Raw genomic sequence first — 12,653 nt, 5'->3', positions numbered from 1 at the left:
ATATGCAAATTAACCCGCCATCTATGTTGGGTTAATTTGCATACACACTCCTGATTGGCTGGTGGGCATCATGACGGTACAGTCAATTTGCATCTTTTATTAGTGTAGATAGATAATACATATGCAAAAAATTGAAGACTTTATAGAAAGGGGAACATCTAAAAGGCACAGCACAATGGGGTTAAGATTACTTACATTTTATGGACACATACACTGCTTAAGCTAACTAGTGAAGTCATCTAGAAAGTTCTTTACATGAAACTAAAAGCTGTCTCCTTATATCCCCCCTGCCCCACATTTGCTTCGGGGAAAGGGACTCCTAGGGCCCAGGTACCCTCAGCCCAGTGGATTCCTGGTGGGACCCCTGTGTGTGATACCCCCCAGGAGTGGACTGTCTTTGACAGGGCCTCCCCACAGGAAAAACCTGGTGCCAATCAAAGCCAACCAAGGACATGACCATATTCCCTGGGCCACGGAGAGACAGGGCACCGGGGCGTCGTCATCCTTTTCTCTGGCTTCTGGGACTGAGAGTGGGGGTCTGGATGGGGAAGTGGGGGAGGGAAAAGATGGCTGGATGAAGATCCAGGAGTCTGCTCTGGCTCACGTCCAGGGAGACATGAGGCAAGTCTCTCAACCTCAGTTAGCCTGTCTGTACAATGGGTATGAGCCCACGGCCCATGGAATCACAGGATCGTGGCAAAGCACCAACGGCCGTTTCCAGGCGACTGTAGCCAGGAAGTAGGGACTCCCCTCAAAGTCCAGCTGACTGAGGTGCAAACGGGTGTGGGGAGGAGCCGGGATTGGCCTGTCTGGGTCCATGTGGGGAGGACAGTATTTGGTTCTCTTTGCAGGTGAACCAGGGTCCCTGAGGTGGGGGGGGGAGGGGACCAGAGGGGAGGACTCTCACCTTTCACCACGACCTCCACGGTGGCCTCGCTGTCCTCGATGCCATGCATCACCTCACAGCGGTAGATCCCGGAGTCGTTGGAGCGCAGGTTCTGAATTTCCAAGGTGGCGTCGCTGGGAATGGCCGGGTAGTTGGGCAGCGAGACCTTGTCCTGGTAGGCACTGTTGACCCGCACCTGCCCGTCCGTGGCCACCAGCAGGACCATCTCCTTCTCCTTGGAGATGCGGCTCCATTTGATTCTCGGGGTGAGGGGGCTGGTGGCGGGGGCGGTGGTCACGGGGTGCATGGGGTCGATGAAGTAGCAGGGGATGGTGAGGGAGGTCCCCAGGAGGACCCGCAGTGGGGATGGCTCGGGGATGCTGACACTCAGCGAGTTGTCAGGGACTGTGGGGGAGACAGAGGGGTTAGTGCCCAGACAGGACCACCCAGCCTCCCTGGCAGAACCCAGTGAGCCTGTGTGTCCGCGTTGGGGACACACCTGTGCCACGTGGAATTCCCAGAAATCCTTGCAACACCCTTCCCAGAGCAGTATTCCTCAAGACCCCTGGTGTCTGTACCTCAGGACAGGAACTACGGAGCCAGAAAAGAGTTTGCCGAGGAGGGCAAGGGGGGACTTCAGGGTCAAGACCACCTCTCCGGCCCGGCCGGTTTGGCTCAGTGGATAGAGCATCGGCCTGTGGACTGAAGGGCCCCGGGTTCGATTCCGGTCAAGAGCACATGCCCGGGTTGCGGGCTTGATCCCCAGTGTGGGGCGTGCAGGAGGCAGCCGATCAAGGATTCTCTCTCATCATTGATGTTTCTATCTCGCTCCCTCTCCCTTCCTCTCTGAAATCACTAAAAGTATATTAAAAAAAAAAAAACACCACTCTGTTTCTCAAACTAAGGTGCCGTAGGGGATGCCAAGCCACCGGATAAACAGGAACCAACTTCCTGGAGTGACAGCTTGACTCAAAGACTTGGGGAAAAGTTAGTTGGGGGTAGAAACATCGTTATGGGGAAGAAAAAAAAAATCCACAAAACTTCAGAGTTGTGCCTCCCAGGATGAGGTCTGCTTTGGGCTTTATCCCGGCTTTGCCGGCCGACAAGTCATTCTCTTCTGTGGTTGGGGAAGCATCAGAGATCAGACACTGAGGTCTGCAAAGAGGCAGGCGGGGGTAGGGGTGAGCTATGATCGGACTCCATAAAAAATCAGAGCCCTGGACCTTGTGGCTCAGACGGTTGAGTGTCATTCCATGCACCAAGAAATTGCCCATTTGATTCCCAGCCAGGGTACGTGCCTGCGTTTCGGGCTCCATCCCCAGTAGGGGGCGTGCGGGGGGCAGCTGATTCTCTCTCTCTCTCTGTCCAAAATCAAGAAAAACATACTTTAAAAAAATCATAGAGAGAATTCCTCGGGAAGCTGCTGTGGTTCACCAAACCCTGTTAGAAGTAAAGCTCATCCTGGAACAGGATTGAAAACAGCTTTCGGAAAAACGGCGCCTTTCACGGTGAATCCTAGCTCCGGGGGACCTTTTCCCCAGGACAGGCTACAGGTTGAACATCAAAATGCTTCAGATACTTGTGGGTGATAGGTACATACCAGGGCAAGGACGGGGGAGCCAGGAATGTTTGGGGTCCAGCCCTAACCTTTGGGTGTCCTGGGTAGTGACCACCAGGCACAAATCTCCCTTTGAATGCTCCCCAACACAGCGTGGTTTGCGAGGGGAAAGGCTGAGAAGGAGCGTGGTACCCAGCTCTGCCCTTTTTAAAGCTCTCCACCGCCCCCAGGGAACGGGTGTGGGCCTGTGTGGGCAACCCCCTGCGGGTTCCAGCCAGGGGCTGCGTATCTGTGGGTCTCAGAGCAAGAGGACATGTGGAGACCCTAGGTCTAAGACTCAGGGGTCCTCAAACTACGGCCCGCGGGCCACATGCGGCCCGCCGAGGACATTGATCCGGCCCGCTGGGTGCCGCTGCCTGTCCTGCTTAGCAGCCGACGCATCCCGGGCCCGCAGTGCGCATAGGAATTTGTTCATAGTTTTTTTTTTTAAACTATAGTCCGGCCCTCCAACGGTCTGAGGGACAGGGAACTGGCCCCCTGTTTAAAGAGTCTGAGGACCCCTGGAAGAGTTATAAATCAAGCTGACAGATTGCTCAGTAGAACACGTTCTAGCTTCCTATGGGACAAGGACACCTTTCACAAGGAAAAGCCGGATTCCATTACAGAAATCTCGGATTCCTCCTTAGCGTGTGGCATCGGTATTGGGGCCCCTTCTTTTCCCACCACTGCTTTGCACTGTGAGGGGGTTGTGTTCTCCGCAGCCTCACACCCCAGCTCTATCTACACCCCATATATCAGGCACCCCTTAACCTCTCCCGCCAGGCTTGGGGTGGCTCACACCAGGGGCGTGATCCCCTAGAGAGGAGAGGCCCGAGTGGTCCCGGAAGTGGCTTGGGTCCACTTGGGCAGGGAATTCTGGGCATCCTGGTACCGAGGGCGTGATCCAAAGGGGAACATCGATCTGGATGGCCATGAGTCAATGGCCCGTCAGACTCCTCATTCTTTAGGGAGCACTGGGGCTGAAGGAGGGTCACGGGAAGGGGTCGCGGGGAGGAGCTCTAAAGTGCATGGCCCAGGCCCAAGCTGGTGTGGCTCAGTGGATAGAGCGCTGGCCTGCAGACCGAAGGGTCCCGGGTTCAATTCCGGTCAAGGGCACGTACCTCGGTGGCAGGCTCCTCCCCGGCCCGGGCCCTGGTTGGGGCTCGTGCAGGAGGCAACCAATCGATGTGTTTCTCTCATATCGATGTTTCTGTCTGTCTTTCCCTCTCTCTTCCACTCTCCCTAAAAGATCCATGAGAAAATACCCTCCGGCGAGGATCCACAACAACAACAAAATAGATACACAATGAAGTGCATGGTCCAGAGCAGTGGCCTCTCTGGCGGGATCCGTCTCACTTTGGGGCGAGCTGGTTCCGGGGTCAGTGGACACTTTGCTGACTTGGCTCAGGGCTGGGCGATCAGAAACCGGCCGGGCGCCTGCCACACGCAAGAGACCAGGCGGGATACGGAGATGGCTTACCTCCATGCTCACACGTCTACCTTTAGTTTGTAAATTTTCTTTTCATTATTAAATGGCCTCGTGATTAAAAAAAAAAAAAGAGACCAGGCGGGGGTGGTTTACCAAGAAGGACCAAGGCCTATGTGATCGCCTGGGGCTTCTCTCTGTTTCTCGGGCAGTTTTCTCTGCTGCTCCAGCCCATCCTTCCCTGGCAGCCTTTTCTCTTTGGGCTCATCTATGTCTGGCCCCGATCCCAAGCTCCGTGTGCAAACAGTTCTAGGTGAGACCCCTGGAGGGGGTTCTGGGAAGGTGGGCCCCTGCCTGGACGCCACCCCCCGCCCCCCGCAGCTGTCCATCCCAGAGGGCACCTGGACGCATGCGTGTGCTCTCACATACAGGTGCTCTGTCACTGCGGTTAGGATCAATTTCCACAGAAAAGGGGACGGGCCGGGAAAAGGCCAGGACACGGGCGGCTCTATCCCTGGGACCGGCTGCACCAGGTTCAGGACCCAGAGCCCAGGCTCCGGCCCTGCTGGATGAATGGGACCGGCATGGGAATATCCTCACCTGAGACTTCTATGGAGATGGTGGCGGCGATGACCCTCAGAGTCACAAACACGAGGAGTAAAGTGGTCATAGTTCACCTGGAAGAGGGGAGGCGGGAGTGTTATTTGGGGGTTCAGACACAGTGAGGCCGAGGAGGGTCCCGTGACATAGGACACGCGATGATGAACTTCACATGTGCCCGAGGCGGTCTGCTGGTCACCCCCTTGCATGGACCTGCATTGGCACCTGCCCCGCCCTCCTCTTCAGTCCGTGAGCGGTTGGTCTTGGTTTAAGACGTGTTTGCATCACATGCCCTGGCTGGTGTGGCTCAGTGGATAGAGCGTCGGCCTGTGGACCCGAAGGGGTCCTGGGTTTGATTCCGGTCAAGGGCACATGCCCGGGTTGTGAGCTTGATCCCCTGTAGGGGGCATGCAGGAGGCAGCCGATCCATGATTCTCTCTCATCATTGATGTTTCTCTCTCTCTCTCTCCCTCTCTGAAATCAATAAAAATATACACTAAGTGGCCAGATTATTATGATCTCTGAACGCATAATAATCTGGCCACTCAGTGTGTGTGTGTGTGTGTGTGTGTGTGTATTAGAGGCCCGGTGCATGAATTCGTGCATAGGTGGGGTCCGGCCAGGCGGTTGGCCGGCCTGGCTGCTGGTCGAACTCCTGGTCAAGGGGACAATTTGCATATTAGCCTTTTATTATATGGGATAGACACTGAGTGGCCAGATTATTATGCGTTCAGAGATCACAATAATCTGGCCACTGAGTGTATTATAAAAAACAGACATGTTTGCATCACAGACAATCCACAGGGAGGAGGGAGGAAGCCTTGGAGGGGATGGCGGGTCTACAGCTAAAGACAAGGATGGAGTAACACTCAGCTGAGCCTGTGGCCCCAGCTTCCCCGTCAGAATCTGATGGCCCAGCAGGTGGCGCTGTTGGCTCAGTCACTATCTGCTGGGGCTGGGTGGATTCCCATCCAGCTGGGTTCCCATCTAGCCTGAGTGCCCATCCCAGGAATGCATTGGGGAGCGGTGGGCAGGGCCCAGGACTCTGAGGGACCCTCTTGGGTGTCGACCTGTCTGGCCTGTTTTTTTTGTGTTCTGTTTTTATTAGTTTTTCAAAAAATACTTTTATTGGTTTCAGAGGAAGGGAGAGGGAGGTAGAAACATCAATGATGAGAGAGGATTGGCTGCCTCCTGCACGCCCCCTACTGGGGATCGAGACTGCAACCAAGGTACATGCCATTGACTGGAATCGAGTGCGGGACCCTTCAGTCTGTGGCTGATGCTCTATCCATGAGCCAAACCGGTTAGGGCTTTTTATTTTTAATATTTTCATTGATTTCAGAGAGGAAGGGACAGGGAGAGAGAGATAGAAACATCAATGATGAGAGAGAATCATTGATTTGTTGTCTTTTGCTCGCCCCCTACTGGGGATTGAGCCTGCAACCTGGGCATGTGCCCTGACTGGGAATCGAACCGTGACCTCCTGGTTCATAGGTCTACGCTAACCACTGAACAACACCAGCCAGGCGGGCCTGTCGTTTGAGTGATCTTCCCTTCATGATCCGGGTGCTCCGGGGAGGCACTGAGATGGATGTGGGAGGTGTGTCTCCCTCACATGGCAGGAAGTCTGGAAAACCCCAAAGGCCAAAGAAACAGCCCCTCACTCCTCCTCGGGACTTTATTCCTTAGATGCTGCCCTAAAAAAAAAACCCAAAAAACTGGGGCTCCAGGTTCCAGCTCCATGAGGGGTTGCAGTGGTCTCCTTCAGGCCCCGTGTGACCAGTCACGGCTGGGAAATAGCCCCCCGGGGGCTCAAAGGGTAAGGTGTCCCCTCTACTCCGGGGAGGGGGCGAGACGTGTGGGCTCCTGCCTTCCCCAAGCCTCAGGGATCCGTGTCCAGCAGACACAAGGCCCGCCTGTCCGTTCTCCCTCAGAACACCCTTCCCTGGGCTGTAGTGAGTATGTTTTCGGAGCTGTGTCTCTTCCCTCACTCCGAACAAGCCCGGCATTGTTAGGATGCTGTGGTTCTCTGGGGGCCTTGGGCCCGCTCCGTGTTCCTCCCCGGTCTCCTCGACCAGCAACGAAAAGGGTGGAGATGTGTGTGTGTGTGTGTGTGTGTGTGTGTGTGTGTGTGTGCGCAGAGTGGGCAGTAAAACTAATTTTATTTCTTCTTTTTTTTTTAAAGACAAACTTTGGGATAGAAATATCGCCAGTAAATATGCTCCTGTGTTTGTGTGTGTTTTCTTCGCTGTAAAGAAAATAGGGAGACATTCCATTCTGTCTGGGTTCCAAGTGTCACCAGGACTCCCTCGGGCTTTTATGGGAGGACGTGGACTCTGCCAGGCCACCAACAGGGAGGGCGTTCTCCGTGGGAGGTGGGGAGGGGATGGTGTACCTGGGCGGAGGAAGGGGAGAGGGGGCACCTGAAATGAAGCGAAAGAAGGGCTTGGGGGACAGGAAGTGAATGCTGCTGAGTGAAGGCTGCTAAGTGGGGCGGCGGGGAAGAGAGAGAGAGAGAGAGAGAGAGAGAGAGAGAGAGAGAGGGAGAGAGAGAGAGACACCCATAGTTAGAAACAGGGAACCCTTCCCCTCCTCATCAGTAGACTACGTGCCATATTGCCAACCTGGTCTGAGCCTTGGCTTTTATTCCATCAAATTATGGGACTGGCCCTGGCCGCTTTGGCTCAGTGGATAGAGTGTCGGCCCCTGGACTGAAGGGTCCTGGGTTCAATTCTGGTCAAGGGCACAGACCTCGGTTGCAGGCCCCATTCCTGGCCCTGGTCCAGATGTGTGTGGGAGGCAGCCAAGAGATGTGTCTCTTTCACATTGATGTTCCTCTCTCTCTCTCTCCCCACCTCCCTTCTACTCCCTCTAAAAAATCAATGGAAAAACAAGCAAATAAACAAATCAATGTATTTGTTGTGGATGGTTAAAAAAATGATGGGACCGAATGGGCGGCTTACCCGCTTGCCTTGAATCCCTCAAAGGGCTGGGGAGACCCCCAGACCTGGGTCCTGGTTTTGGCTCAGCCACTCACTGCTTTATTTTTTCTTTTTTAAATATATTTTTTATTGATTTCGGAGAGAAAAGGAGGGGAGAGAGAGAGATAGAAACATCAGTGATGAGACAATCATTGATTGGCTGCCTCCTGCACACACACACACACACACACACACACACACACACACACACCCCCTCCCACTCCCTGGGGATTGAGCCCCAACCTAGGAATGTGCCCTGACCGGGAATCGAACCGGGAATCAAACCGTGACCTCCTGGTTCATCGGTCAATGCTCAACCACTGAGCTGCACCGGCTGAGCCACTCGCTGCTTTAATAACACAGGACCCACCCCCAAAGGCTGAGTGAGATACTGTGCCAGTCAGGGGCCCTCCTGGCTCAGTCCCCAGCGTGCGGACAGGCATCCCTCAGTGCCCGGTTCCTCCCCGCTCCCTGATGTCAGGCCTGGGGTGGGGGTGGGGGGCGCCTCTCAGAAGGTGGGGACCGGGAGAGAGGTGAGCGGTTGTCCGGAGGCTCCTTGTCCCGGGATGAGGGCCGGAGTAGGTTCTTTCCATAAAGAAGCAAACGGTCTTTGTTTCAGAAACAACATCACCAAGCACTTCCAAACGTCTGGGAAGCGGAGAGCACCTATCACCATGGCCCCCAACCCCTTTCCCCGCGCCTTCACCTGTGCTTTATGGAGTTGTCACCTTTTGGTGTCCCGTTTGCTTTTCCCACGTAACACACTGGATCAAATGACTTTTAAAAAAAATTTTTTTTAAATCCTCACCCAAGGATATTTTCCCATTGATTTTTAGGGAGAGTGGAAGAGAGAGGGAAAGACAGACAGAAACATCGATGTGAGAGAAACACATTGATTGGTTGCCTCCTGCACACGCCCTGACCAGGGCCCGGGCCGGGGAGGAGCCTGCAACCGAGGTACGTGCCCTTGACCGGAATCGAACCCGGGACTCTTCGGTCCACAGGCTGACGCTCTATCCACGGAGCCACACCGGCCAGGGCTTAATGGCTTTTTTTCTGTTCCTCCAGAAGTGACGACTGTGGGGTTTCACAGTCACGACCTCCCTGCCAGGGATCCTGCCCATGTGGCTGAGGTCTTCACCCTCTGACTGAGAGGAAGGTGTTCATCCCTTCCCAAGGTGGCCTGTGCCATGGCTGGGCAGCCCTCACTGTGCTCAAGGTTTCCAAGATCGCCCGGCCGGTGTGGCTCATGGCTGAGCGTCCACCTATGAACCAGGAGGTCGCAGTTCGATTCCAGGTCAGCGTATATGCTCGGGTTGTGGGCTTGATCCCCAGTAGGGGGCAGCTGATCCATGGTTCCCTCCCATCACTGATGTTTCTCTCTCTCCCCCCCCTCCCGTCCTCTCTGAATCCATAAAAAGATATTTTAAAATCCTATATAATAAAAGGCTAATATGCAAATCGACTGAACGGCAGAATGACTGGTCGCTATGACGCGCACTGACCACCAGGGGGCAAACGCTCAACGCAGGAGCTGCCCCTGGTGGTCAGTGCACTCCCACAGGGGGAGCGCCGCTCAGCCAGAAGTCGGGCTCACGGCTGGCGAGCGCAGCAGCAGTGGCTGGAGCCTCTTTCGCCTCCGCGGCAGCGCTAAGGACCCCTCGAGGGATGTCCGACTGTGGGGAGCGGGCCTAAGTGGGCAGGCAGACATCCTCCAAGGGGTCCCACACTGTGAGAGGGCACAGGCCGGGCTGAGGGCCCCCTCCCCGCAGTGCACAAATGTTGTACACCGGGCCTCTAGTAATAAAATAAAATAAAATAAAATAAAATAAAATAAAATAAAATAAAATAAAATAAAATAAAATAAAATAAAAACGGGCCCTGGAGATCCAGTACAAACCAGCCGCCACACACCTTTGGTGCTGGGGACCTGGGAAGGGAGGATCCTGGTTGTCACACCACGAGGCTGCACAATGGACCGTGACCTTCCCACAGTCACGTGCGGGGCTGGTGCGCTGGCACGAATCCATACAGCCGTACACAGCGTCACAAGCAAGCGGTATACTAGCTGCGATGTATTGAATACAACACAAAAAGGGGCGGCCTCAGCCCAGACGGTGTGGCTCAGTGGTAAGCGGCACAGCGTGGCTTACCGTATACTACCGGGAGGAACTAGTACTAAGTAAAAGCCTGGGGGGAGGGCCTTGGGGACCCCTCTTTTTCTGTGCGATGCAGCCTCACTTTCCAGTGGCCGTGTTGTCCTACACAAGTCCCAGGGGTCCCTGAAGCTGACCCTGAAACCAAGGCCGGTTTGCTAGTCTCAGAGCCGGGCAGGGCAGGGCCACGTCCGCCTCCAGGTCACGCTCCGTCCGGCAGTGCAGGCGCAGCCAATGTTTGCCGGGAAGTGAACAGAAGCGCCCCCCTGCCCTGACCCTGCAGGGCTCCTGTGTCCTTAGCAGGTCCTGCCTCTGGGTTCTGACTGCTTCTACCACCTATTGTTTTCTTTTTAAATATATTTTCATTGATTTCAGAGAGGAAGGGAGAGGGAGAGAGAGACAGAAACATCCATGATGAGAGCGAATCATCGGTCGGCTGCCTCCTGCAGGCCCCCTACTGGGGATTGAGACGAGAACCTGGGCATGTGCCCTTAACCAGAACCGAACCTGGGACCCTTCAGTCTGCAAACCGATGCTGTATCTACTGCGCCAAACCAGCTAGCAGGGGTGGGCAAACTTTTTGACTCGAGGGCCACAATGGGTTCTTAAACTGAACAAAAGCATGGATGGAGTGTTTGTGTGAACTAATATAAATTCAAAGTAAAGGAGCGGAGGGGAGAGCAAGAGAACCCTCCGCTCTTTCGGCTCCACGGGCCGGATAGAACAGCCGAACTGGCCGGATCCGACCCGTGGGCTGTAGTTTGCCCACGGCTGGTAGGGTATCTATGGCCTATTGTTTAACATAAGCTAGCTTCACCATGTGGACGTGACCTCCTTACAGCTGAAAGTTAAGCCTCAAGGTGAAGAAGAAAAACCAAACCCTTCAGTGTTAATTTACATTGAACAACATCTTGCCAGGAACAACAAAAAACGGGATTAGACATCTGTGCACTGGATGAGTGGGCGGAGCTTGGAAGTGGTCCACCAGTAAGATTTGCCAGTAGCCAGTGGCTCTGTGTCCATGACTTCCGTTTTGGGGGCAGGGATTGGAAAGGACCAAGGTCACCCATTCCCCCAGTGCTAGCCGTCAGTCAGCACATCACTTCTTTGCCGGCCACGCTCCCAAGCATGTCTCCCCTCTCGTCTCTCAGAGACAAGACCATCCTACATCTGTGCATGACAGCCGCGGGCTATGCACCTGGGACGGGGTTTGAAATCCAGCACAGGGAAGGGCACACGCAACCCCACCAAGGGCACAGCTGGCCAGAGTGGCCCCAACCGCACCTGATAACTTTCCGCGTGTTCTCAGCAGACATGGTGGGAGGGTGTGGAAAAGGGGGAGACAGGAAGCTGATTCCAATCCTCTCTCTGTCCTCACTCACAGGGGGACTCATGGAAGCCCTCCCTTTTCCCATCTGTGAACTGGAACCATAATGCAAGCTTCGCCCCCCCCCCGCCAAGAAAAGAGTGAAGGTCAGTTCTGTGGATGCCAAGCTTCTTTTTTCTATTTCCTCCCCTTTCTCTTCTCTCTCCCTTCCTCCTCTTTTTTTAAAAAAAATATTTTTATTGATTTCAGAGAGGAAGGGGGAGGGAGAGAGAGAGAGAAACATCAATGATGAGTAAGAATCATTGATTGGCTGCCTCCTGCACGCCCCCTACTGGGGATCGAGCCCACAACCTGGGCATGTGCCCTTGACCGGAATTGAACCTGGGACCTTTCAGTCTGCAGACCGATGCTCTATCCACTGAGCCAAACCAGCTAGGGCCTTCCTCCTCTTATCACTGCCCTCTCTCTCTGTGTCTGTTTTTACATAATTGATTTCCTTACTCCTATTTTATTAATTGCTCCTAGATCCAATTTTTAAAAATATGTTTTTATGGATTTTTTTTTAGAGAGAGAGAGGAAGGAAGAGGGAGGGAGAGATAGAAACATCAATGAGAGATAAACATTGATTAGCTGCCTCCTGCACACCCCCTACTGAGGATTGAGCCTGAAACCAGGGCATGTGCCCTGACAGGGATTCGAACTGGTGACCTCTTGGTTCATGGGTCGACACTCAACCACTGAGCCATACCAGCCAGGCTAATTGCTCCTAGACCTAATTTATTTATTTAAAAAAATATTTAGTTATTTATTTACTAGTTCTTTATTGTTGAATGCATTACATATGTCTCCTCCTCCCTCCATTGACCTCTCCCAGCTGCTCCAGTGCCCCAGCACAGGCCTCACCCCCCTATTGTCCCAATCTATGGGTTATGCTTATTGTCCCAATCTATGGGTTATGCCCCCTCTCCCCCCCCCGCCGCCTTCCCTCTGCAGTTTGACCGTCTGTTCGACACTTTTATGTCTCCTAGATCTAATTTAAATGCTGCCCCCCATGGATGGTCATTTGATCTACAAAGAATAGCAAACAACCAGCGCCCCCACCTTGGCTAATCTAGGGCTCACTTTTGCATCTGCCCCCCAAGTCTGTGTGTACATAGCACGTGGGTTCAAATAAAATTGGGGCCTGGAAGGTAAGATCCTGATGATACCCCTGACCTCGCCAGTGACACAAGCTTGTCCCTCTCCGAGTGTCTCTGCTGTCACTGAGTGGGGACAGCCACCCGCTCTCTACCCTTTGGCAACAGTGAGCATCTTACCACCAGAATAAACTTAATACCGTGGTTTCATGGACCAGGAGTGGGCAGGATGGGCAGAGCAGGGAGCGGTGGGTACCTCCAGAGTCAGCGTCCAGGGGCAACACAGACTCAGAGCCATCCTGGCCCCTGAGGAAGGATGCATGTCCAAGGGGCTGGGAGTGAGGTGAGTCCGGGAGCTGGGGTGATGGGCTGACCACGGGTAGTGCTTCCCCGGGGTGGGAATTCAGCTCAATATCACCAGCCTTTCACCACGAACCCCACCTCTCCCTTCCTTCAATGGCAAATTCCCAGTAAAACCAGTTTAAAGTGGAGAGATACGGCCTAGCCCAGGGGTGGGCAAACTTTTTGACTCGAGGGCCACAAT

General features: G+C 54.1%; 1 protein-coding gene across 2 annotated transcripts in view; it reads right to left on the bottom strand.

The window, feature by feature from the left end:
- Positions 1-12,653, bottom strand: part of ACAN (aggrecan) — a 61,362-nt gene that overhangs the window by 31,657 nt on the left and 17,052 nt on the right. For both annotated transcript variants that reach the window (XM_080651836.1, XM_080651835.1), the window contains exons 2-3: positions 4,510-4,586; positions 908-1,291 (exon numbers count right to left, since the gene is read on the bottom strand). In XM_080651836.1, coding sequence (XP_080507962.1) covers positions 908-1,291; positions 4,510-4,579 — 454 coding nt within the window. In that variant the 5' untranslated portion in view covers positions 4,580-4,586. The remainder of the gene's footprint in view (positions 1-907; positions 1,292-4,509; positions 4,587-12,653) is intronic.

This window comes from Plecotus auritus (assembly GCF_963455305.1).
Source record: "Plecotus auritus genome assembly, chromosome: 15".
NCBI lineage: Eukaryota > Metazoa > Chordata > Mammalia > Chiroptera > Vespertilionidae > Plecotus > Plecotus auritus.
Note: the sequence above shows the minus strand (reverse complement) of the source record. Positions and strands in the feature narration are given on the sequence as shown.